The following is a 26,205-nucleotide window of genomic DNA, read 5'->3' on the forward strand; positions in this document are numbered from 1 at the left end:
TCAAAACAACCGACTGGCATTTAGAAAGCTTTGAATGGTTGCTGTGGTGACCTGTTGCCCCCGACAACCAGCATTGGAGATTCTTTACCTGGGTTTCCAGTAAGGTCACAGTGTGGTGGCCACATGGATGTATCTCAGCCCAACAGGCGATCGCTAAAAAAACTGGACCTGCTGGCCCATTCTGATTTACACCACAGTGGAACAGGAAGTTCCTACAGATCAAATATAAAGTATTAAAATATACAAAGTCTAATGTTTTTAAGAGACTTTGAGGCAGAATTTCATCATTTCTAACATGTAATATTTTTCCCCACACTGATTACCTATAATTGTAAATAATTGAATATTGGATGCCACCATAATAAAAGAAGGATTCCTTTTATTTTTTATACTCAGCTTTATGCTGCATGCAAACAAATTGCTTTAAATATTTATTAAAATTCATCAGGAGCAATTAATAGAATTATTGTACCTGCAGACAGAAAAGAGGTTCCCCCTTTTCTGTCTTTAATAAAATGTATAGAAAACCTTGTTGTGGTTGAATGTGTTTACTGTAGGCTTCTAACCTGAGGGAGCTTAATCCGTACATTAGTGTTCAATTATTTTGTTAACACCATTAAAACCCATATCTTATTAACTTTTTAAATATTAAATGCTTCCTGGCAGCGAGGATAATGCTGGACTGAAGATTGGAAAGGTTTCAATACACAGTTATAAAACTAAATAGAGAGAAAGAGACACAGCAAACATCTTCATGGGGGAAACTACAGCCCTGTTGGAGACATCTCAGCTCGCTGCCCTCTGGCTGCCTGAACAAAGCAGAAGGAGAGGTGCCGCACTTCCAGGGTTCAGGCACAGAGTGGAAGTTGTTCTTCATATAAGTTATCGGTGTATGTGGGAGCGGCAGAGTGTGTTTGGAGGCTTCATTTAAAAAAAAAAAAAAAAAGCGAGGTTTAGCAAGCACAGGCACCGTGGCTTTCTTGAGAGTCTTTAATGTCCAGGTCCTTATTGTTGGGTGGCTGGTCGGCGCCTGCCTCCATCTCCGCATTCTTGACACAGATGACGTCAACGAGACGCTCAAACACTTGCTTGACGTTGATGTTGTCCTTAGCGCTGGCCTCGAAGAACTCAAAGCCTGCGGGGAAGCATCAGAGGAAATCTGTTTGATCTGATCTGCAAACATTTATTAAATGCATACATCGCCTTGGTGGAGTATTATTACCATTTACACTTTTACATTTTGTCTCATTACAATCACTAATTTTGACAAACTGTGCAGGGACTGTGTGTGTTAGGTCCAAACAAACAACAAAACAACTCTGAATGGAAAATAAAACATGTTTTCAAAATCGTATTACTATTAAATAATACAAATAGGCTGGCATGCATTTCCTACAATACAGCTACGAATCTTCTGGCATATGTATGTAGCAGTTTTATGTATTACAGACTTAAGGGAATAGAATTTAAAATCCTCCTTCTCACATATACAGTAAAGCCTTAAATGGCCAAGCTCCATCTTATATAAGAGATCTGATTGTTCCTTATGTTCCTAACAGAGCACTTCACTCTCAATCTGCAGGTTTACTAGTGGTTCCTGGAATGTCTAAAAGTAGAATGGGAGGCAGATCTTTTAGTTATCAGGCTCCTCTCCTGTGGAACCAACTACCAGTTTTAGTCCGTGAGGCAGACACCCTGTCTACTTTTAAGGCTAGGCTTAAAACTTTCCTTTTTGATAAAGCTTCTAGTTAGAGTGGCTCAGGTTATCCTGAGCTATTTCTATAGTTATGCTGCTATAGGCTTAGACTGCTGGAGGACATAGGGACCCCTATTTCTCACTCTCTTCATTCCATCTCTATTTCCACATTCTGCAGAATCTGTTAGTTCAATATCTCTGCTTTTTCTCATAGTAGCTTCATCTGGTCTGTTCCTGTTTGGCCGTGACTCCATCCTGGAGCGAAATATTAGCTGTGCTGCTGCTATCAACACCTTTGCTTTAAGATGTTCGAGATTGGCCTGTTTTTCAGCGTTTTTCAGTGCTCTCTTCATCCTCTGACATGGGAGCTGGCTCAGAGCTCGTCTGCCTGGCTGTGTGTTTCCTGGACGGGGCCGCCTTTTTCAGTTGCTTTCTGTATCTCTGCTTCTGTCTCCTTGAACCCCAGTCGGCCTCAGCAGATGGCCGCTCACACTGAGCCTGGTTCTGGCGGAGGTTTCTTCCCGTTAAAAGGGAGTTTTTCCTCTCCACTGTCGCTACAAGAATGCTTAGTGTGAGTGATTGAATTTGAGTCAATGAGTCGATGCAATCAACCGGTTTTCCTTAGATAAAAAATGTTGAATCAATTTGACTGTAAAGTGCCTTGAGATGACATGTGTTGTGAATTGGGGCTATATAAATAAACTGAATTAAATGAAACATTTTCTCAATTTCTTTTGCAAAATTCCCACATGATTAGTTAAATTAGATGGAGAAAATCTGTTATCAAATGTTCCAAAAGACTCTCAATCATATTCATGTCTGGAGCTTGACTGAACGATCAGCAACTTAATTTAGTTTTGTTCTCTCTGCTGTTCTGAGTATATTACAATATTTTTAGTTGATCACTGCTGAGAACGTTGACTGATTTACCTCATTTATATTTTATTTCAATATTTGTATATTTTTATTGGTGGGAACAAAAACAATATAAACATTTTCTGGTTAAAACATATTTTACCTTGAAGTTGTAGTATTTGTAATTTCTGTCTTTTAATCTTTTTTTTAAGCTTCTAGTGTGGTTTTACAAAAAAAAAAAAAGGAAACATCCAGGATCAAGTGTAAAAATGTGCAAAAAGAGGTTTGATTCAAGAGGAATAAAACTGGAGCTGTGCTGGGAAAACAGTCTGACTCTTGGAGTAAACTCAAGCTCAGGAAAGATTCCCTGGATGTCGCTGCCAAGTTGATGTACATGTGAGTACATGTCCGGGCTGATAGAGCTGCTGGTGTTAGGGATAAATTTAAGCTTTATCTTTAGAGATGTTGGTTTCCTATAAGGTATTACAAAGCAGCCTGGACTTATTTAGCTGGACTAGTGAACACCTTTCTGGACCTTCAGTGGTACAGCCAGCAGATGGCGCAACATCTGTTTATATCAGCTCATCGCACCAGATCCTGGGGTTCTATTTATTCTCAAAAAGGAGTTAGAATCAGGACATATACTCAGAGTATATTGTTTTATCATAATAAATTGGATTTGGGTCTTTTTGTTATAGAAATATAGCCTGATAAACCAGACTAAATGGGAGATGAAAGGTGTAATTTAGTCGGGTCCAGATGAATGAGACATTGAAAGATTGTTGATGAGAAAATATATTTTGTTGCACAACATTTAACCAATGAGTTCTGATAAGCTTCCCCTTTCCAGCATCCTCCCCACAGGATGATGCTGCCCCCGCCGTGCTATCATAGTATTTCATACTGAGCAGTTTGTTTTCCACCACATTGTTTTTTTAGGTTGTTGGGTAAAAATTTCAGTTATTGCCAAAGCATCTTCTTCCACATATACTTAGCTTTGTTTTAGTCATACTTTTTGTTATTCTCTCTTTCAAGGCTAGACTTGTAAAAAAAAAAAAAAAAAAGTGCCTAATAGTTCTCCGGTCAACAGATTCTCGACCTCAGCTCCACCTCAGCTCCAGCTGTATGATAATTTCTAGTCATGGTTTGAACCGTTTCATGACTTAACTGTGCTTTTTGTTAGCTGTGCATTTTTAAACCATGTCTGCTAAGTCCTTTGGATTTAACATGACTATATATAAAAACAGTTTGGTGTCTATTAATATTTTTAAACAATGTCTGATATGAATGAGTTACTATCAGCTGTTCTTACCGAGCTCATCAGACAGCCGTTGGCCATCCTCTGTGGCTATCAGCCTATCATCCTCAAGGTCACATTTGTTGCCAACCAGGATCACCTGAGCGTTGTCCCAGGAGTAGGTTTTGATTTGTGTCGCCCTGCAAGACAAAATCCTCTCACTATAAACAAACCCGCATCCTTCAGAACAAGGATAATTTGGTTTCTTAGCCGATGCAGATGTAAAACAGGAAAATTAAGAAAACCTTCAATTAATCATCAAGTTATGTTTTGGGATAAAATCAAGTAGAAGATATGAACCAAAAAAGATGTTTGTATGAATTCTTTGGGATTTTTGTGGAAAGAGAAACAAGCAACAAATAATTTCAAAATAAGACTAGTAGCTTAAATTTGAATCAAACACTCTCTAATCATCCACATGATGGGAGACGTAGCTTTCAGACTCACCAGTCCTGCACGGAGCTGAATGATTCCTGGTTGCTGATATCATACATGAGCAGGAAGCCCATGGCTCCTCTGTAGTAGGCTGTGGTGATTGTGCGGTAGCGCTCCTGTCCTGCTGTGTCCTGCAGTGACAAACACAAAAACATCAAGTTCATCTGGAACAACAAAACCAACTGATCCAACTCCTTCATGCCTGACCCTCCTGTATACTATGACTGACCACAAGGGGGCGGTGTGGAACTATCTGTCAGACCTGCAGTGGCTCTGGCACAGAAAAGCATCTAAATGATGGTCTGATATTCTTTTGAAGCAGGATTTTAAAAAATATAGAAACTTCTTTACAAACACAGCTAAAGAGTTTTTATTATACGAGAGGGATTTTTACTAAAAATTTTATGATCATCAAAAAAATAAAATACAAAAAGCATAACCCTTCATAGCCTTTAAAAGCTCCTAAAAGAACTTGGCAGCTTTTAGTTAGCATGGTGCCAAACTGAACCTTATACCCTCTTAGATATTTGATCGTGTTCCAACCATAAACATCAGTTATACTGTGGAAGAGATTTTATGTGGCCTCAAGCTTTATTGGCAATGAGGAAGAAAAAGTATTTAAAATCTGAAACGTTTAGTATATTCATGTTCTAATTCTTTATAACAAACCCTTATTAGTTTAACCTGTCAGGCTTTGGGGGTTGGTCTCTACCAGCTCTGTACATCAAGAGACTGACATGTTTGACTGCTCTTTTTTACACCTTTGCTCAAACTCACACAGGAAGGAGAACCTCTGAACATGTCAATTTTAAGATCTTGCTACAGGTACTTAAATGGATTTAGGCATGAACTATGACTAGGAAATTCTAACATAGAAATAAGTTTTGATCTAAACTATCCACTGTAGAAAAGATTAACCTCAGCCCTCCTATTTCAAGGCTTTTGCTGCTTCCAACATGTTTTGTTCCCTGTTTTTTTCAGAGTATATCACCACATATTAACTGATGAACCTACCTGTCATTTATAAAAACAATATTATTACCACAGCATTATGCTGCCACTACCATGTTTTCCCATGAGGGATGTTTTGTCCAGGCTTAGGGCTTTAATCAAAAATTAAAACAGCAATTTTTTCAACAATATTGTGATTCTATTTTGAATTTTCCTATGCACTAACCATATGCCTGCAGACCTTTTTCTCTAGGTTTTCATTGTTTTTATAAACTTGACAGTTTGCTTGTCCAGAGTTCATTGATATTGGATTTTGTCACTGCTACTGTTGAGTGAAGACGTGCTTATTTCTACTCGCATGCATGGATTGCAAACACCATCTTCCCTTTTGTGTGGCAGCAAACCCACTTAGCATATTACTGCCACCTATAGGCCTGGAGTAAGAAAGTTACAGTCTTATCGTTGTTAAATGTAATGTGACCAAAACTGTGTACATCAGTGATTTGAAAATAGCATTTTGTTAAACTGCAATTGTACAGCAAATGTGATTAATTACACAGAACTATTCAGAAGGATTTTCAGCTTTAGATTCAACTAAACACAGAGGATGAAAGGGTGCATGGATGGATGAACACTTTGCATACCCCTAAAATACATTGTTTTAGGTTTAAATGGCAAGAATAAAATAAAAGTTCAAGCAGCATCAACATTTCTGAAGCAAGTGCAGCCGAATCTGTGGCAGAGCATAAAATCTGTTCATAAAACACAATTTCATTATCAAGCAGGCATCTGGTTAGCATTTTGCCCTGTGAGAATACCACCATTGACGTCAGCGCTCCGAATGTTAAATTTAGTGAAACTGTAACAAATCTGGAGGTGATTTATGAAAAAGATTTTCAGTTCAACAAAAATTGTTGATTCAGTCGTTAAATTAACCTTAAAACCCCTTTTAGCTGAAATGAAGCCTTCTTAAAACGGTGCTGATCTTCAGAACACTTATTTGTTCAATATTTGCTTCTTTATGTCACATGAATGTGGACTCAGTCGTCTCTCAACCACCTTCAACTGGTCTAAAAATCAACTGCATGTTTTTAACTGTTGCCTCCTGACCTGGAGAGCAGTTTCAATCAAAATTAAATAAATACTATTATTGATAAATTCTCACTGAATGTTCCATTAAATAAATAAATATACCGTAACTTTCGGACAATAAGCCACGACTTTTTCCCCATTTTTCGACCTTGCGGCTTAAATAACAATGCAGCTTATCTATGGACTTTTACAGCGAACGGCCACTAGGGTAATACCTAAATCTATGGATTTTACCATCCACCATGTTGACGTCACATTTACTTCAACAGACAAGTACGGTAGCCGCGCGTGGGGGAATGCGGAGGTCCTCCGGAAGCAGACTTCTACCGCGAGTGGTACGAGACAGAACGACAGCGAGAACGACGGATATTGCGAGCGCAAGACAGTTTGTGTGTAAACATAAAAAACCTGCGGCTTATAGTACGGTGCGGCTTGTACATGTACAAATCATGCAATTTAGCTTCTGCGGCTTACATTTTTATCTTATTTTATTACATTTCAAGATTTTTTATTTATTCAAAGATTTATTAATTACGTAAATGTATTTATTTCAGAATGAAGTGTTATTTTGTGACACTTTTATTTTGTTAAGCCGCTTTACCTATTGAGTGACTTATTTTTTAACTCCATTTTTCATTTTAAGCTCCTTTTTATGTCATGTTCTTATAAAATAAGTATTAAACCAGCCACCATTTGTCTTAGTAAATATATGTCTAGAGGTGCCATTGAGATGACATGGACCAAACTTCAGTAACAATCCATGGATTCCACACATACAAAGAAATCAAACCATAGATGTCCCGGAATTAAGTGAAACTGCACAGGAAGAAGTGAACCCATTGAACACATGAAGAAAGGGAGGTGCAAAAAGGCATGGAAAGCCTGTGACAGGCTGTGTCCGAACCTCCACCCTAACACCTAAATCCCTATATCACTATATAGAGCGGCGAATATATAGTGGACTTTATAGCAAACTCAGTTAACTGACCGTTCGCACAGATTATCACTACTTCTTGCTCTTTGTTGGGCACGTAACAGGTTAATTATCTGTCAGGAGGCAAATAAAACAAAAAAACCTCTGAATAAATACATGTTCTAGAATATATTTTATTCAATAATCATTAAATTTCACTAAAATCCACAGAATCTTGTGGGATGTTGGCATAGAGAATGATGTAACCTCTCTGGTCTGTTAAACAGTCCATTACAGAACAAGCTAAATTTTAAAGGTGAAAGCTTAGCGTCTAGGCAATATAAACCAAATATTTGCATATTTTGTAAACTGTAGGGCAATATACCATATTTATGTAGTGTTTTTTTTTTCTCCATTCCATTCAGTAATTGTTCGATGGCACCACTGAAAGGAAGCCTGTCCTGAATGTCACACAGGCCCATTTTCTTACTAACAGCGCTAGATAAACATGAGATCATTGCTGATATGGATAAATGACTGACATTCACAAAAATACAGTAGATAATCGCCATATAAATTAGAAATATTCTTTGATCTCTTGTGAAAAAAATCTTATATTGCCGGGCCCTAACTATGGTTACAACCTGAAATCTACCTTTTTTCCCTGATCCCTATATAATAATCTATCAATTATTTTTTCTATTAATCAATTGACCATTGGATTACTGCTCTGAGTAGGTGGCTCTTTCAGTTAATGCTGTGTTGGAGTCTGTAAATTCTGTTTAATGATTAACCGATTACTAAATGAGTTGATGATTATTTAAAAAAATAAATCAATTAATCACATTTCACTGTTTCAGCCCCATAAATAGCCGTTTAGTTGATTACTGAATAATGGAAAGTTGACACTCGAACCAGTTACTCCTGATCATTGCTCGGTAACTGATCTTTTTAAAGAGCGTTTTATTCAAAAACAGTTTCCAAATTTCTGACTTTTACTCATGTAATATTTTATTTTGTATTTATTTGACTTTTTATGAATTATTTTTAAGATTTTATTACAGAACACTGATGTTAAGATGTTAAAAAGAGCTAAAGAAATAAATAAGGGAGCTAAAGAAGGGGGTAATTGAACAGAGATCAGATGCGAGGCTTGCAGTGAGGGAAACATGGCCGCTGTCTGTTTGGGAACAGTGAGCTCTCTTTGAAAAGAAACATCTCCTGATTGAAGGACAGCTAAATGCAATTTCATACAAAATGATGGAAACATTTTGAAGCCTAAAGAAGAGTTATAAAAACTTTTATTTAACTGCTTCTTCTTCTCCTTGGTCTGATTAAGGGGCCTGCAGGTTTCTCTGCAGTTTATCTCATTTTGTGAAGGCGAGGGAGTACGTCGTCTAGGTAACCAGAGGCCAGTTAGGGTCATGAATGTATCCATCACAGGCAGTACTGAACAAGGTGTGATAATGCATGGATCTCCTGAGCAGATAAACCTTTTTTTTCTCCATCTTTTTTCCTCCATGATCTGCCCTCCTGCAGAGTTTAGGTTTGTTTTAGTTAAACAGGAGGCACTTTAGCTCCATCAGTATCTCAGCCATCCAGAAATGATCAAATATTAGCCAGGAAAAAATGTGATGACTAACCAAACAGATGGTGTTTAGGGTTACCACCAAACAAACCCAAACAGCAGACAACACCTGCCCTCCAGCGAGCATGTGTGTGACAGCGAATAGGAGAGGCTTTAAATCAGGCTGCTGCACAGTCAGGTAGTCAGACGTCACTGGGACCCTGTTCTTCAAACATGCGTCACCTCTGTTTAGATTAGCTGCCAAAAAAAAAACACCAGAGTACGTCCTCTGGGATACCACTCACATACGTTTACACACACACTCCCCATATGTCTGGATGTTCGAATGCAAAGTGTATGAAAGGTGTGTGTGTTTACTGTGAGATCAGTGACATCTTCCACTTGTCAGAAAGAAAAGGATGCATGTGTGAACAATGTCAACACACTTATCCTGCTCTGGGTGAGCTAATCGTCTAAAGGACCGTGAGGCGTTTTATCAGAGCAGCTGGTTTTAAACATCTAGCAGAGAATAATCAGCGAGCAGCACTCTCTGCTCTACGGTAGCTAACTTGATTCTAACAGTCAGGAAGCTCTATGTAGCTGATGATTAACAGCCCTCATTCTCAGCAGTGGCTGCTGCTTCCACACCCTTTAAATACACTGTTACAGTGGCGCTGTAATAAATCTCCATTGTGTCCTGCTCAGATGCTGATAGGAGACTTCCTCTGCTTCCTGGACTTAGGAAATACCAGCTTTCTTTGTCATTTGGCTGCACTAGGGGCTCCATAGAGACCAGGCAGTCACACACAGTGTTCTGGTCACCTTTTATTGGAAGTTCAGATCATTGTGTTCAGCTAATCATTGCAAAATGCTCACACAAATGGATGTGATTCACTTTTATTGGCTACAAACTTTAAACTACTTCAGCGGGATTTTTATGGGACAGGCCAACAGTAAAGTCGAGCATGTTAATGCGTTGATAGGAAAGTGAAATGGCTTTCCATAAAAACAAGAACCCCCCCCCGAAAAGACTGACATGCACCAGCCAACTTTATGTTGATGTATTCAATACAACCAAAAGCAGCCTGTTTTCATACGGCATCTATTATATAAATGGAATGTAGCTACATGTAATGTATTTTTGTGAAATAGAGCCTAGGCGGAAGTTCAACTGAAGAAACTGATTGCTCTCCTACATCCACCTCCGACACAGCCGATCGGCTTTGAACCACACCTCCATAAAAGCCAATTAGCATCCAAAGTTCATCTAATAAGGCCTCCGATACGCAACTTGTCTGTGCGCAGGCGGCGGATGCGCTGTGTGACTTCATTCAGAGACACCGTTTCAACCCACCTCCATCCCCTCCTCCAATATCGTCGCTAAAACTTTGTCAGAGTTTCATTCCTCCTGGACTCTTACTGCATTCTGAGTCTCATTTCAACTGGTCCAGCAGAAGACCACCACGTTGAGTCTGGTTCTGCCAGACGTTTCTTCCCAGCGGGCAGTTTTTCCTCTCCACTGTCGCTTCATGCTTGCTCATCATGGACAAGTTTTCTCAACCTGTGTTATCCAAACTGGACTTCCATCTTCCAGGTCCCTGAGTGAAGCTCTAGAATCAGCCCATGCAGTCCACTGGATCTCCCCATAAAGCTCTGCAGACCGTCTCACTAACCAGCAGTCTACAGACTGACCAACTACACTATCTATCTATCTCCACTCCACCACCAGTTTCAGGCCTTCGGTGGAAACAGGCCTGTTCTTTACTGCTGTTCATGCATATCTATCAAAATTTTTCTATGCTGTTCAGTGCAGTGAGGAATGCTCTGATCTTTATATTGGAGAAACCAAACAACCTCTCCACAGACCCATGGCCCAACACAGAAGAGCGGCCGCCTCTGGACAAGACTCCGCAGTACACCTACACTTTGTGGACAAAGGACATTCTTTTGAGGACCAGAATGTCCATATTCTGGATAAAGAAAATAGGTGGTTTGAGAGGGGCGTGAAGGAAGCCATCTATGTTAAGAGAGAAAAACCAACTTTAAACAGAGGTGGTGGACTCAGATTCCAGCTTCCAAAAACATACAATTCAATCATAGACATGATCCCTTCCAGATATCACCAAACCCCCCACCCCATCACAGAGGAACGAGGGACCTACCCGCTCCAGCCGGTGAACAATACCTCTTTAACGACCAACCCTTAACAATCATAGACAGGTTTCAGGTATTACAGGAGACAATCCCCCCCTTAATGACAATCCCCCCTTTAACGACTGACCCCTAGAATCATAGACAGGTTCAGATATTACAGGCTAACGATGGAACTAACGACCCATTCATCGGTTTCCATTGCATGTTTCCAAGCGATACAAGGCGTTGTCTATATAAGACTCAAACTCACTGCGGATCCAGACATTTGAATTGAGAAAGCTTCCTGGAGAGGTGGCGAAACGTCTTCAAATCTTGAAAACCAAGTCCAGTGGATATTTTTTGAATTTTTACGGAATGACTATGACCTGGATGACTGAGAACCTTCATCAGCATCTATCAAAATTCAACCCTATGTTTCCTGCCGAGATCTGAGCGCCAAAGACCAATGACTATTTGTATCAATACATTTCTTCTAATTGTCTTTCCTCTTTGTGAGTTTTTCAGATTGAAATAGCAGCCATATAGTAAAAGTCTGGGAGGAGCCTATTGTTTCCAATGGTGAGAAACAATGATGGCTGCATCATGCTTTGGGGAAACTTTTTTCAGCAGGAAGCAGGAAGTTACAAAACTAATTTGTCTTTAAACTTTTAGATTCTTTAAAAGACTTAAGACAAGGGGACAGTTTAAAAGATGATAATCTACTGAGATTGCCTAGTCAAGGTACAGAAAAAAGGGAATATAAAATTTGAGGCAAAAGTAAAAAAAAAAAAAAAATGCTATTTTTCAAAGGTTACTTGACACAACACTCTCAATCTAGATGTCTTGAAGTGATAAAGATTAAAAAAGAACTGCAGCTGTTCTTGTGGTAAAAGATTATCCTGTTAAATGATGAGTCGGCAAAGTTGCAGTATTTAAATTCTGTCTGTTACATAAGAAATAAAACTGATTCATGTCTGTTTTTGAAGAGGCTAAATGGGTCAAAGTTTGAGAACTCCCGGTACATTTTGCTACAGATCATTACTCCGTTTATAAGAACCAAGTGTTTGGTCACGAAGGTGACCGGCTGTGTGTTTTGGTGTGGGCTCCTCTGCTGCCAATAATGCTGTTTGCCCAACATACCGTGGCTCACAGATTGTTAGTTCAAATGAATCATCTGTTTGATTTGCCAATAGGATCCATGGCTCCACTAAGATGCAGGCAGGTGGGTGAAGCAGGAATGACCAGGCCACTAACTTAGGGAAATTATGGGTGAAAAAAACAGAAAAATCAGAACAGATTGGAACATGCATCCTGTAAATAATCCAGAAATGTATTGTGAACGCCCAGTTTGTACTAATGCGAGTCCTCTGCTCTGATATCCAGGAAAAGCTCCCAGCGTAGGAGGGAAAAGTGAGCAGCTGAAGCACCAGGCACCGACTAGAAATATGAAGAGAGTTTCCTCAGTTTGAGATTATCTGCAACTTTTGTGAAATATGTCTGAAGTCATATCCACACAAACACAAAAATGCTAAAATATTTAGTCTGCCAATCCCCTCTGCATGATTAAAAACCTGAGACTGTTGGAACGACAGGACAAAGCCAGAGGCCAAATCTATCAGAGCTCAGACAGATCAGGGAAAAACTGCAGTATTGTGTAAAAAATACCATCTTATAAACCACAGAACTATCATTAAATAGGAGCTGTTATAAATCCTAAATAAACAAATAAATTAGGAGGATAAAATGAAAATGCTTTTACTGACTTTTAGGCAAAAAAAAAAAAAAAGAAAAAAAAAACTAAAACAAGGAAGTTTTAGTTAGTTTTTTCTTTTATTGAGCCGAAAAACTATTATATTTATTATATTTAGTTGTGTAAACCCTAAACACTGATGGTTTAATAAGGAAAAAATAATTCAAGTCAGTTCAGAAAACCAAAGTAGTTGTATTTCTTTACTTTATCGAGTGAGTTGATAGTATTTACAAAGGTAAAAGTTTAGCTAATGTTTGTGTTTTTGCTGTGAAATGGGGGAAAACCAACTTATGGAGTAGCTCTTTTAGTTAAAGGAAAAACATTCTTTTAATATTCAATTTAAAAAACACAAAGTGCTGCTAAAGAGATGCTACCAATCATGTGAATGTGTCGGTTATTACACATTCAGTGTGGAGCTAAGAACATTTGGCAAGCTCTTGTTTCCCGCAACAACTAGACTCCAGCGGTGTAAGTTATCCTGGACTGTTATAAATGTTGTCATAAATGTGTAATAGAGCTACATTTCTATTTATTTTTGTAAATAATTTTTTTTTTTTTTGTGGAAGGTTGTTTCGTAAAAATGTTGACTTTTGACACTTTATTTACACAATTCAAAGAGCTTTTTTAAATGTAGTTCTCCTTCATTGGACACATCAAATAAAATGCTAAAACCCCACAACTGAATAAAATCCTCCATGTTCTGTGTGGCTCTGTGGAAGTGAAACTCCAGCCTTATTCTGGCTTTAACGTTGCACTTCCACAGAGCCACAGCATCAAGGTAAGCTCCCTCCAGCAGTCTGTCTCTACAGGACAGGTAAACGGCCATCTTTGCTTCACTGATTCAAAAATTTTAAAGTCGGGCCTTTGGCTTATTTCTTCTATTCTGGGAAACTCCTCCTATAAAAAGTCTATAAACACTAATTAAAAGGTTAAACATTATCTTTAGTCTTGTGCATTCCATAAAAACCTGGAACACTTTCCTAAAATGTTCCTAAAATGTTGAGTTCTGCCAACTTTTCTTTATTCTGGGATACTGACTGGACAGGAAGTTAATTGAATCCATGCCCCATTTAAGCTCCACGTCTTCTCTAAATAATAAAATGCTTTGTATAAATAACCAACTGTTGCAAAAAAGGCGATGTTTTAAAGTTTTATATGCTAGTGTCTTGCATAAACTGCAATGATATGTGTGAGATCAGGATTGTTTGAAGACTCTACAGTAGGTGTCCCTTTTTATCATAGACCCCCGAATTAGCTTCTAGCCTAAACTAATCTGAACAGAAGACACAAAAAACTTGACTAAGGAGAGGATAACTGAAAACTAATTTTACTCAAATGTCCTTAATTATCTCTTCAAACCAAAAAAAAAAATCAGTGCTTTAACTTTATACTTTATAGGAGCCACTAGTGCTGCTGCAAAAAAAAAAACATTCTTTAAAGCCAGGCTTAAATGAGGCTGCGTTGGACCAAGCACAGCTCTGGAAACCTGAAACGTGCACCGCACCTCCATAATCAGCACCATCGATCTCTCCACGCATCGACTGTGAACTTTCAGTAGATACAAGGAAACAGCAGAAAGTAAAAATGTGAAAACTTAAGGAAATTCTGTTTTTTCACATGCACGACTGACAAGATAAACTTGCTCAATGGTTGAACCCACAGAGAGAAACACTTCACTTGTCTTAGTGGATTTTAGTTTAAATATTTTCAATGTAAACAAACATTTTCAAGTTTGAATGAGTCTGATATCGATGCCTTCAGCTGAACAACTAAATGCAATGTGGTGATCTGGTATCGCATCACAGATCCCGGGTTTCATCCACTCACCCAAATCTGTAACTTGATCCGCTTGTTGTTGCGAAAGACGGTTTTGACCTTGAAGTCGATGCCCACGGTGCTCACAAACGCAGAGGTGAAGGAGTCGTCTGCGTAGCGGAACAGGAAGGAGGTTTTCCCGACGCTGCTGTTGCCGATGATCAGCAGCTTGAACATGCTGTCAAAGTTCTGGTCGGCTGCGTCTCTCTGAGGAGGGGGCTGATGTAGCCGCGAGTCGTTCGATGCCATCTAGACACCAGGAAGGACAAAATAATCCCTTTAATATAAATGCATTAAAACATGAGGCCATCTGGAATCAATGTGCATTTCGTACATTTTAACTGTTGGCATTCAGTGCAGCTGGTGTAAAAAACGACAAGTTTTGTTTTTCCAAGTCAAATCTCACTTTTAAATGTGAAACATCAGATCAGATGCATCTAGTCTGCTTATTACGCTGCACTGCTGCATGCTATGAGTTTAAATCATGTCAATAATCTTAATTTAACATATTAACAATTTATTCAACATGTTAAACATTGAAGGAAGACTACAAATAGTACTGTGCAATATTAACTCATTAGAAGTATAACAATATCTAAAATAAGTAAAATTGGTGCAATAAACTCAGTCTAGGTAAAGCTGATTTTCTGAATTAACCTTTTTTTTTCCAGATATTTTTTCTCTCCTGACTCTGAATTTGAGGATTTTGACTGAGTATAAGAAAACAAATTTAATCTGCACTTAAAACTTAAGCAATTCAAGTCTGAACATTATATATGTTCCATGATATGTTACAAAGAAATGAAAAGGTAAAGAAAAAAAATAGTTTCTAGTCTGAAGAGCCGGAAATGATCTATAGAATAAACTGTTCAGATGCAGAACTTAAGCTGTTATTAAAGTCTATTTAAAAAATAATTTGTTACTGACTCATGTTCGTGGCTTTATGGATTTTGTCTAGTTTTGTCTTTAAGGCAAATATTTCTTTAATGTTATATTGGATAATAAGTTTGTACAGGATTCTGTTCTAAGTAAACTTGTCAGTCTTTGGTATTTTATTTTGTTCATATCAATACCATACACATAGACTAAATTTAGCACATCTACCACGATATAAGTTTTGGCCACATCGTCCGGTCCTAATTAAAGATGTTTTAAGTTATTTAGATTAGCTTTGAGCTTGACAGCAAACTGTATGGTGATTAATTCCCTAAATACATCAAATAAGGACTTTTTTCCCAAAACTTAAAAAGGTAAAGTGGAGGATTTTCACCCTCTCCTCTTAAAAAAAAAAAAGCACATGCACAACCCTGTAACCTGCTCCCAAGAGGGAACGTCTATTAAACATGTGCAGAACATGCATGAGCCCATTTCTCCTCGTGCATGCTCTGTTTAAAAGTCGCTGTTTGCATCGTTCATACAAGCTTACTTTTCAAAAGATTTGCAATTTTTCCGCTATGTCAGATTCACCACCGGTAAGTGAAAATGGGGACGAGCACAAAGGACGGTCTTACATTAACATATCACCAGAATAATTGACAATTAGGAAGACCACTTATTTTGATGATCCCCCCTGCCAGTTTCAAAAATCTGAATTTTGTAAACTGGCAGTAAAGAATGAGGTAGGAAGAGGAAGTAGGACATTTTCGTTTGATAGTTCCTTTAGGATAAGAGCCTCCCAACAGTTCTCTTAGCATATAAGAGCTACACAGTTGTCAGCAATCATTTGCCTGACAGGACATCTTGATAAGTTACCTTTAAAAATGCCATTTGAGTCATTTTATTTCACTTGAAAATTGTTGCAGTGTATTTTTATGATTTTGGATGAATACAATGCAGACGTTATTCTTGACTGAAACTTAATAGCCTTTTTAAAATACAAAATCCATGAAAGCTACATAATAAAAAGTAAAGTAACTGTGGTTTTAATTGTTGGGGGGAAAAAATCTACATCTTCAGTTTTATCCACAATGTACAGACAAGAATTAGTGAAAAATGAATATAAAAGTTTAAAAGTTGTGGTTTCTCATCAACGAAGCTACGCCAGCTGCTTTATGTTAAGCAGGAATATCTCTTATCTCTCCTGAGGGCAGATGTGAGATTACCTGCCATTAGAGCCTTTTATGTTTCGTTGACCAAACAGTGGGAGGAGGGGAGCAGCTGCACGGCCTTGGGTATTAAACAGAGAGAGCAGCGCACTAATCAGAAGCTGCCCTGCCTCTTTCTACCTGTCTCCTTGGAGACCAGAGCAGGACTCAACTACATGCAGGACCCATTAGCAGTCCGAGCAGCCGGTCTGTTCAGATTTAAATTGGCCAAATGGAGGTTTTCTGAGAGGGGTAGAGGTTGTAGATACTATCTGCTGGCATTATGAAGGCCAGCTGAGAAAAGACATGAGAAGATGATCATGAATGCACATTTTAACTAGCATGTCATTTACCGCATCAACACAATTAGGCTCACAGTAATCAGCAGGTTATGAGAGGATGAGTCAGGAAAATTTCCCTCCCACAAATACATTAGGAACTAATGTGGGCTCCAAAAACTTTGGATGGAAAATGATAAACACACTAGAGGTGTGCAGGTTTGAACAAGGCTGAAACTTTTAATTAATTTGATTTATTGTGATTCATCGATTATTTAAGTAATCGTCAGCTAATTTAGTAATCAATTACTCATTAACTGGAGTGTAGAGACTCTAAAACATGCCTTCGGCTGACAGAGCTACCCACTTAGAGCAGTAATTATACCAAGATTTTAAAAAATATATTCACATTTTGCAGTTAAAATAAAATTTAAAAAAAGTCTTTCAATATGCTCTATCCAGAACTAAAATGGAAATGTTTTAGTTTCACCTGGTTAAATTTCATAAAAAGTCTTCATTATTTGGCTATTCGATAATGAATCCATTTATCGATTTGCAAAATAATCGTTATTTGCAGCCCTAGTTTGAACAATCCTTTAGTATTGCATAAACATTTTTAAACTAATGCCAAAAAAGATTTATTGTGTTTAGTTTTAAAAAAGAGGAAATCAACTTTAGTTGTTCTTTGAGTTGCACTAATTCTTCTCAGCCTTTACATAATCCTCAGCTTCAGCTTTCATACAACCATAGACCTGTCCTGTATTCTGTGCTGGTTGATGTTGAAACTCCGCTGCTCATAGATAGCAGTAAGAATGACCCTCTTTCACAACTTTACTTCATTGTAAAATAGGAGGCCAAACCTATGTTTGTTAAAAGTAAAGTCATGTTTTAAAGTATTACACTGACAAAAAGTAACTCAAGGTTCCCACACTTTGCTTAACATCAAATTCAGTTAATTTTCTCATAGTCAAGAACCACACACAACAGCATGAATGTGTTCAATAAAGGATTTAAAGAAAAACCTAATTTGATGTAAAGATGAACAGGAAGAAGTTGCTGGAAATAAATACATAAATAAAAAAGGGATTGTACAGCCTTGAAGTAAAGATTGATACATGCAAACATACAATCCTACATACAGATATGTCTTCTGGCTGATATAAGTGTTTTATTTCTGCATTGCATCGGTCAATTTATGCTTGCATTAGAGCATTCATTAGTGCAGTGGTTCCCAAACAGTGGGATGCGCCCTCTAGGGAATGCAGAGTGTAATTGAAGGGGGCGTGGTAGAAATAAAATGAAAGAATGGCCAATTTTGACACCTTTTTTTTGATAGAAATGTTAAATCCTGATACACCGTAGAATTAACAGCTAAAATTCAAATAATTGTACTGTGAAGATGGTAGTTTTAGTGATTTAAAATAGGTTGTAGTTTATTTTATTACAATATTTCATTTGCTCAACTTGGAGGCTCCCTCCATTTGCTATATATTGTTATGTTTAGTTAGATTTGTTACTAAATGTTTGTCTTCTGTTTAAATTGAGAATTGTGTAACTTTATCATTGTTGTCATTTTTATCATGTAAATAGAGGAAGAAAAAAGCAATATCTGGTCTAATAATCAGCAGCGCATATCAGGAATCAGTTGGACTGATGTCAAAATAATCTTCTGATCAAAATATTACCTGAAATCAGACTTAAATGCTTAGAGGCTAGCTAGAGGTAAATTAAATATTTCACAAGAAAATAATTTTTAAGTCTACAATTATTAATTGGACTTGAAAAAACATTATCTTAACAAATAAGCACACTGATAACTTCATCTCAATGAAAATATCTGTGATCAATGTCAAGATGTAACAGCATAAATAGCTTCTTTAACTGGGTTTCTCTTTTTCGAGTTCTTTAAAACGTAGCTTAGTTAGTTAGGGTACGTTCACACTGCAGGCCTTAATGCTCAATTCCGATTTTTTTGCAAAATCCGATTTTTTTGTGTTGCCGTTCATATTTCCAAATATATGCGACTTGTATGTGATCTCCTGTGTGAACTGCAGTCATACAACGCAAGTGTCCCGCATGCGCAGTAGAGGACGCAATGACGTCACAAGCCAGTGTGCTCTTTTTTTCCAGAAGTAAACATGGATGTTAGAGCCAGCACGCATCTAGCGATCTTTCCCAACGATAAAAACACAATCTTTTCACTATGGTTAAACATAAATACTGCTCTGTGCATCATTGTCTGCCAAGGTTGTTGTTTTTCTTGCCGCTTCTGTGTAGCAAGACGCATAATAGTGACCTTTGTCGGGTATTAATGACGTTCAGGTCTGACGAATGCAACCTGGCCGTTCACATACAGGTCGCATTTGAAAAGATCAGATTCGTATCGGATTCAGGACCACAGAGTCAAGTGGCGTGGGTCGGATTGGAAAAAAATCGGATCTGTGTTTTTCAGACAGCCATGAAAAGATCAGATCTAGGATGCATATGGGCAAAAAAATCGGATTTGGGTCACTTCAGGCTGCAGTGTAAACTTAGCCTTAGTTAGATCCTGAAATCCTCCAGTCATGGCATTTTGCATTAACTCAAGAAATCTGAATCCACATGAATGGCAATTCACCAAGTAATCCACAAGAACAGCGCACAAGCAATGTATGTGCTATTAAGCACATGTAAACTTTGCTCACAGTGTACAGAAAAATGCAGAATGCAGAGAACAATAGTTAAAATAATATGCAGCGGAAACATGCAAGCGGAGGAAAGTTTTGTGTCGGAGGTCATGGATGAGTCTCCTCCGTCATACATTTTTTTTCAGAGGAGGAAAGTGGGACGAAGATGTTGTGGAAGAGGACGCCAGGGCAGCAGAAGCTTGGTTTGGTGTAGAAGGCTAACAGCCGTACATGTTTGAGCCCTTGCCTCGCAACGCTGCCAGTTCTGTTAGCTCTACGCCTGCTGAAGACACAGACGTCCATCCCCGTGAACACTGGGACGGAACGCAATGGGAAAGAAAATTATTCTTATTTCAACCGTTGCGTATATTAGCTGCGACATATGAATCAAGATGCTATGACCGAAAAAATTAGATTGACAGATGATCGTTGATATATGATTGGCCGAATTTAGGTGTTCAGGCTCACGTATAACTGGCTTTTGAAATAGAAATTGTATAACTTTTGGAACAATATAGTCTGATAAAGAGTACATTTATATACATGTTTAAGCCAGAATGGTTTGACATTTAAATATTATTTCCCTATGACTTCAATCATAAAGCAAGTCTGAGGCTTTTTTAAACCCACTGACACTGGCTTTGAAATTCAGATGATTTTCTTACAAGTGAAGGTCTGACAGGGGCAGATGTGGGTATTTATAGCTCATATTATTAACTAAAGAACTATAAAGTTGGCTCATAAAAGCCATAGAAGATAAACCCAAACATATCCTGTTTACTTATGATGCATATCTCTAACTATAATTTTTACTGCAGTTATAGAAACTCAACCTTACATTTCCACAAACTTTAAGCTCATTCATTTGGTGTCTTAAGTTTCCACTGAGTTCAGTGAGAAGATACAGGATTCTGCCTCAGTGTGACAGTAGCAGCAGACACCTGGCTCAGCAGATCACACTGAGGCAGAAACCATGGCTTTGATAAGCTGCCATTGCTGCCAAGTCATAACAGCCACCTCCATGCAGAGAGGTTAACTTTATGTCACCATTGTAAAACAAATAGAGCTCAGTGAGGCTGATGAAGGTGCAGCCATGTCCCTCAGCTGTTTGCAGAACCAACCAACCAACAGGAAATGGTTTCTATTGATTTTCAGCCAGCTGCAACATCTGTTCACTAATTAGGAGGAGGGGTCAAAAGTTAACAAAGGTGATGCTTCCTTTTCTCTTGGAGAACAAGCTCCAAAGTGTGTTTACATGTTAAATATAAACAGTTATTTAAAAACAGTTAAACTAAATATTGTTTATTTTGTAATTTGAACTGAGGGCCATGCTGCATAGTGAGAAGGAAGTGTGAAACAAGCACCACCCACACCAAGAAGCTTACCTCTTTAAGCAATAAGGAAAATAAAATAAACAGTTCGGTTTCCTTTTGTTTCTTTAGTTGTTTTTTTCTTCTGGCCAGTAAGGTGTGTGGTTAATTTAAGCGGCTGTAAGGAGCTCCTCGAGGAAAAAAATAAAACCAACCCTTCCTGCTGCAGAGAGGGAGGCAACAGCAGCCGCTGAAGCACCGCTTCCTTCCCCAGCAGCTCCTTCTCACCGCAGCTGGCAGGTTCCCGGTTAGTTAAAGAGCTTCCACTGGTTCTGCAAGGTAGAGCCGACAGAGAGAGACTGATGGGAGGGAGGGAGGGATGAGTCCATGGGCAGAAGCGCGACGGAGGAGGAGGAGGAGGAAGGAGGGCTGTCCTGGGCGCGTGAAGGTGTGCGCGCGCGTGGTACTTTCTACAGTTCCAGTCTCTCTCCGCCTTCTGACCCAACTGAGAAATGTTATTCTACCTGAAGCTCTGTGCATTTTACCAAGAGTTTATGAGACACACAATGTGGCTTCTAACTTAGAAGCAGAACGATGCATTTGTGTTTTTTACCATTAAAAAAATAAATAAATAAAAGTGGTGTATGTTTCTATTCCCTACTTTACCCTAGTCTTCATAAATAAAAACAAAGGGAATTTCCTTTAGAATTAGATCAATTTTAGCTATATTAAAACATTTCTATTTCATCATTCTATCTCTATTCTCCCACTCTGCAGAATCTATTAGTTCAATCTCTAACATTATGCTCCCTCTGCTTCACCTGGTCTGTTCCTGTTTGGCTGTGACTCCATCCTGGAGAGAAATATCCGCTGTGCTGCTGCCATCAACACCTTTGTTTATAGATGTTGGAGATTGGCCTGTTTTCCAGTGAAATCCTGTTTCTCTGGCTGTGACTGGCTGGATGTGCTTTCTTCATCCTCTGACATGGGAGCTGGCTCGGAGCTCATCTGCCTGGCTGTGTGTTTCCTGGACCAGGCGCCTTTTACAGCTGCTTTTTGTATCTCTGCTTCTGTCTCCTTGAACCCCAGTCGGCCTCAGCAGATGGCCGCTCACACTGAGCCTGGTTCTGCTGGAGGTTTCTTTTTGTTAAAAGGGAGTTTTCCTCTCCATTGTCGCTTCAAGCATGCCTGGTGTGAGGGATTGCATTTGAGTCAATTAGTCGATGCAATCAACTAGTTTTCCTTAGATAGAAAACTTTGAATCAAATTGACTGTATGATCTCATTGAACTGTTAAGTGCCTTGAGATTATATGCGTTGTGAATTGGAGCTATATAAATAAACTGAATTGAATTTCTCAATGTGTCAAGGTTTTGGTTCTTTTAAAGTTTTATCTGAGTTTTCACTGGTCTTATTTCTCAGTCACTCTTTGTTGGTTTATCGTCATTTCTTTCCCCCTTTGTGACTATTCCTGGTTTTCAGCAACAGAAGCAAAAATCCAAAAACATAAATCCACAAAATCCAAAAAATACTGAAAACCAGGAATACTCACAAAGGGGCAAAGAAATTACGATAAACTAGCAAAGAATGACTGAACAGGAGGAGAATATATGGCAGAGAGGAACAAAGACCAGGCTAATTAGCAGATTGGGTGCAGGTGTGAACAGATGCGGCAAGAAGGATGCTAGGGAAAAGGAGACTGGCACAAGAGGGCAAACAGGAAATATCTAAGGACTCCAATACAATAAAAAATAACTACGACACAAGAATGGAAGTAAGACCAATGAAAACTCAGAGATAAAACTTGAACAGAACCAAAACCGTGACAATATGGTGACACACGGTGGTGGTAGTATCATGCATTTAGGGGGAAAAAAGTTGAAACATTTTCAAACACAGATTTGAAAAAAGTGACTGAGCGCAACTGACTGTGACTTTAATTCTTATTAAGGGAGCTTACTTTATTTTCTTAAGAGCAAATGCAACCATTAAAAATTCTGAAGGACAGCAGTTCATATTTAATTGAGGATGAAGAACTATTTTGATGTTTTGAGATTTAATTGAGGATAAATTGACAAGTAGGAAAGGGGCAGGACATTATAAGATGTATCTTCTACCTGCTCCTTTTCGAACAGAAAATATAAAATTTACATGCACATGGGCAAAATAATTTGTTTTATACTTTCATTCTTAAGTTTGTTTCATTCAATTTTTTTTTCTTTCTTGATTGTTTTTACTGTCTGTTCGAAATAAATAAAATAAATAAATAAATAAATAAATAAATAAATAAGAACTAAACATTTTTAAAGAAGTTATTCTTGAGCGGACTGTTCTAAATCACATTCTGGGCTTTTTTATTGGGTCAACTGTTAGGTTTTACTTTTCTTTTAGTTATGATTAAGTATATAAAAAACTTTCAAAAATATGTATATCTACATTACTCCCTGGGCATTTATTGTATTTGATATTAAAATAATTGGATTTTTTGGGGGGAACTGTTAAAGGTCCTTTTAGGGTTGCATGTTGTGAATTAGCCATGGCTATATACACTGTAATGGAGGCATTAGGTTTGTTAACTGATGCTCTATGCTTATTGTAATAGTTTCAATCAAACAAACAATAAATATTGAACAATTAAGTCAAAACGGACACCAATTACCAAGTAAATACATAATGCATTGTAGTAAGAAAACAACAACATAAAAAAAACGGTAGTATTGGCATTTGTTTCCCTGCCTTTTCATATGTAAAAATGTGTAAATGAACCTCCCAGCAGAGTAAAAACCCTAAATATACAGCCAAAGCAATGGCATAAATATCGGTAAGCAGAGACTGCAGTTGCTTAGGGGCCCCCAACCTCTTAGAGGCCCTGTCATGATCAACTAGTAGGCGCCCTATGCAGTTGTAGACTAGGATGTCTCTTTGCAGATGTAATGGTGCAAAAATTCCTCTCAAACCCACCTGATACTTAATTGACTGACCGTACCTTATTTATACCACAACACATGGCAGATTGGGGGGTGGGGGTGGAGTATTGTACTTTGTATGGGGCCCACCCAGATAATGTTGCTTACAGGAGCCAAAGTTACAATGGAATCGCTAAGGTCAATAAGTCTAGCCAAAGTCCAGACCTAAATTACAATGAGTATTTGTAGCAAGAATTGAAAATTGCTCCTCTTTTCTGCTCAGCTGTATTTGCAGCAAAAGTTACACACTGTTGGCTCAGGTAACAATAATAAAGTCAGTGACATTTTTTAAGATATTCATTTTGGAACCATTTATAATCGAGTAAATCAGCTAATAACTCTAAAAATAATAACCCAAAGTGTCCCTTGGTGACATCGGTTCCAGGTAACTATGAGATAAACATAGCTGGTGGCCCATGCTCCTGCTCTGATCAATGGTTTCCTCTATCAGAGATGGCATCAGCCATAAATTTCATTTTATCATATATTCATACCGCAGTTACTGGGCACATCAGATAAAGGGATACGATTCCTGGCAGTAATCAAATTTCCTTCTCTAACAGAGCCAGATCTTCTATTTCCTCCGGTTTTCACTCATTATCTTAACTTTGTTAACATGTTTTAGGCCAGAACTTTATTATACAGTGTTTAAAAGTTAGCACCAACCATCAGGCTCCAAATCTGGGTGTAGTGATGGACTTAGACCTTCAGTCACATACGGAGAGGAATAAAGTCAGCCTTCTTTCACTTAAATATCTCCAAGATAAAACAATGTGATTATTGCAGCATTGTTTTCACAGGTCTGCCTATAAAGGTGATCAGACAGCTGCAGCTGATCCAGAAAGCTGCTGCCTGCGTCCTCACTAAAACTAAGAAAGTGAAGCACATACCCTCAGTTCTAGATTCCTTCATCTTGCTCCCCATATATCAGAGAATAGACTTTAAAATACTTGTCGTCTATAAATCACTGAAAGGCTAAGAACAGAAATACATTCCAGACTCATCTTCAGCTCCAATAATCTGGAATAATCTCCCATTAAACTGTAAAGGGGCTGAAACCCTCACTTTAAATCAAGATGTAAAACTTATTTGTTTAGCGTTGCTTTCGGCTGTGCAATCAAAAATTATTATTTTACTTACCTTCTTTTTTTTTTTTATTAACATATTAACTATTCACAATCCTTATTTATATAATTGCCTCTTTGCCACAGCAAGATACTTTTCCCTGTCTGTTTTCCTATTAAGTTTTTGCACATACAGCCCTTTCAATTTAACCTGACTCCGCCAGATGGATTTGCTTCACATATCCATCTGGAAACCTTCGGTTAAAGTAATTTTGGGAAGGGGCAAAAATACTGGTTAGCTGATTGGCCTATGTTGGTGATAGACGGGCCAAATAAACCAATCAGATCAACGAAGCATATGACGTACTAACAGCCAGGCTACTCTTGCTGAAACCAGTCGGGAGAAGAGCAAAAACATATTTTCCTCTGAGAAAAGCCTCCAGAGCAGTGTTTTGCTCTTCTTTCAGTGAAGAAATACTCTGTAATTCCAATAAAACTTGCTCGATAGCCACACTAACCCTAGTTTCATCGGCTGAAGCCGCCATGTTCTTTAGACTGAACTGTCGCGCTTCTCGTTGCGTCACACCTCAACCCGCCTCAAAGCCAACGCTGATTTGACGTTCGTTTGGTGAACGGCTCCAAATTTTCTTTGACGGAGAGTCTCCAGACTGATTAGCGAGTGAAATCTTGAAAGCTCGCGAGATCAGGATGGTCTCACGAGGCTACTTTCAATTGTCTTGCTAATGAAATGTGCCATATCAACCTTACATAGTCTTTTTTCCCATTACAAATTTCCTTCAAATGTCACTTTAACAATGAAAACATTAATAGTCAAATTTACCTGCCAACGTATCTTAAATTCCACATCATTTGCACTATTTAATCAGGGTTTATCAGGATATAATGTAAGAACTTATTTTATCTGCGTCTTAAAGAAACTAAGTGATGATAAACAAAAAAAAAAAAAAAAAACAAGTGATAAAACACAAAAAAACTCTCCAGCATAATGCTGCCACCGCCATGCTTGATAATTAGCACAACTTTCTTTTTGGAAACCATTTTGACACCGTCAGTTTTCCTATAACTCCAACTTGGTCTCATCTATATTTTCTGGAATTTCGGCCCAACGTTGAGGTCCTGACTTTAGAGCAAGGGCTCCACTTCCCTTTTTCCTGTTAATGATCAACTCACCTTCGGACTCCTTAGAAGTTCATGAATATTTCAGGAAACGTGCTTTTCTTTGAGTGAGACAGGAAACTCCAAGTGGCAATGCTCTTAAAAACTCATAAAAAGCTGGTTTTGAGAAGATAAGGCAAACAAATACTAGGGTTCTG

The 26,205-nt window shown here is 38.2% G+C and overlaps 1 protein-coding gene across 1 annotated transcript; it reads right to left on the reverse strand.

The window, feature by feature from the left end:
- Nucleotides 1–653: 653 nt before the first annotated feature.
- On the reverse strand, nucleotides 654–21,259 carry rab3db (RAB3D, member RAS oncogene family, b). The gene is made up of 5 exons (XM_038296724.1): nucleotides 20,918–21,259; nucleotides 14,517–14,753; nucleotides 4,296–4,414; nucleotides 3,864–3,988; nucleotides 654–1,135 (listed from the first exon to the last, which is right to left on the reverse strand). The coding sequence occupies exons 2-5, from the start codon at nucleotides 14,751–14,753 to the stop codon at nucleotides 954–956; spliced, it is 663 nt and encodes a 220-aa protein (XP_038152652.1). The 5' UTR covers nucleotides 20,918–21,259; the 3' UTR covers nucleotides 654–953.
- Nucleotides 21,260–26,205: the final 4,946 nt, after the last annotated feature.

The sequence above is a fragment of the Cyprinodon tularosa genome, unplaced genomic scaffold (genome assembly GCF_016077235.1).
Source record: "Cyprinodon tularosa strain WSP-4 unplaced genomic scaffold, ASM1607723v1 ctg376, whole genome shotgun sequence".
In the NCBI taxonomy this organism is placed as follows: Eukaryota; Metazoa; Chordata; class Actinopteri; order Cyprinodontiformes; family Cyprinodontidae; genus Cyprinodon; species Cyprinodon tularosa.

Excerpts from the sequence above, each read along its gene's own strand:
- rab3db (XM_038296724.1), bottom strand. The coding sequence starts at position 14,753 with ATGGCATCGAACGACTCGCGGCTACATCAGCCCCCTCCTCAGAGAGAC. Across the intron at positions 3,989-4,295 it reads TTCAGCTCCGTGCAGGACTG|GGCGACACAAATCAAAACCT; the intron begins GTGAGTCTGAAA and ends TTTGTCTTGCAG. Across the intron at positions 1,136-3,863 it reads ACGGCTGTCTGATGAGCTCG|GCTTTGAGTTCTTCGAGGCC; the intron begins GTAAGAACAGCT and ends GCTTCCCCGCAG.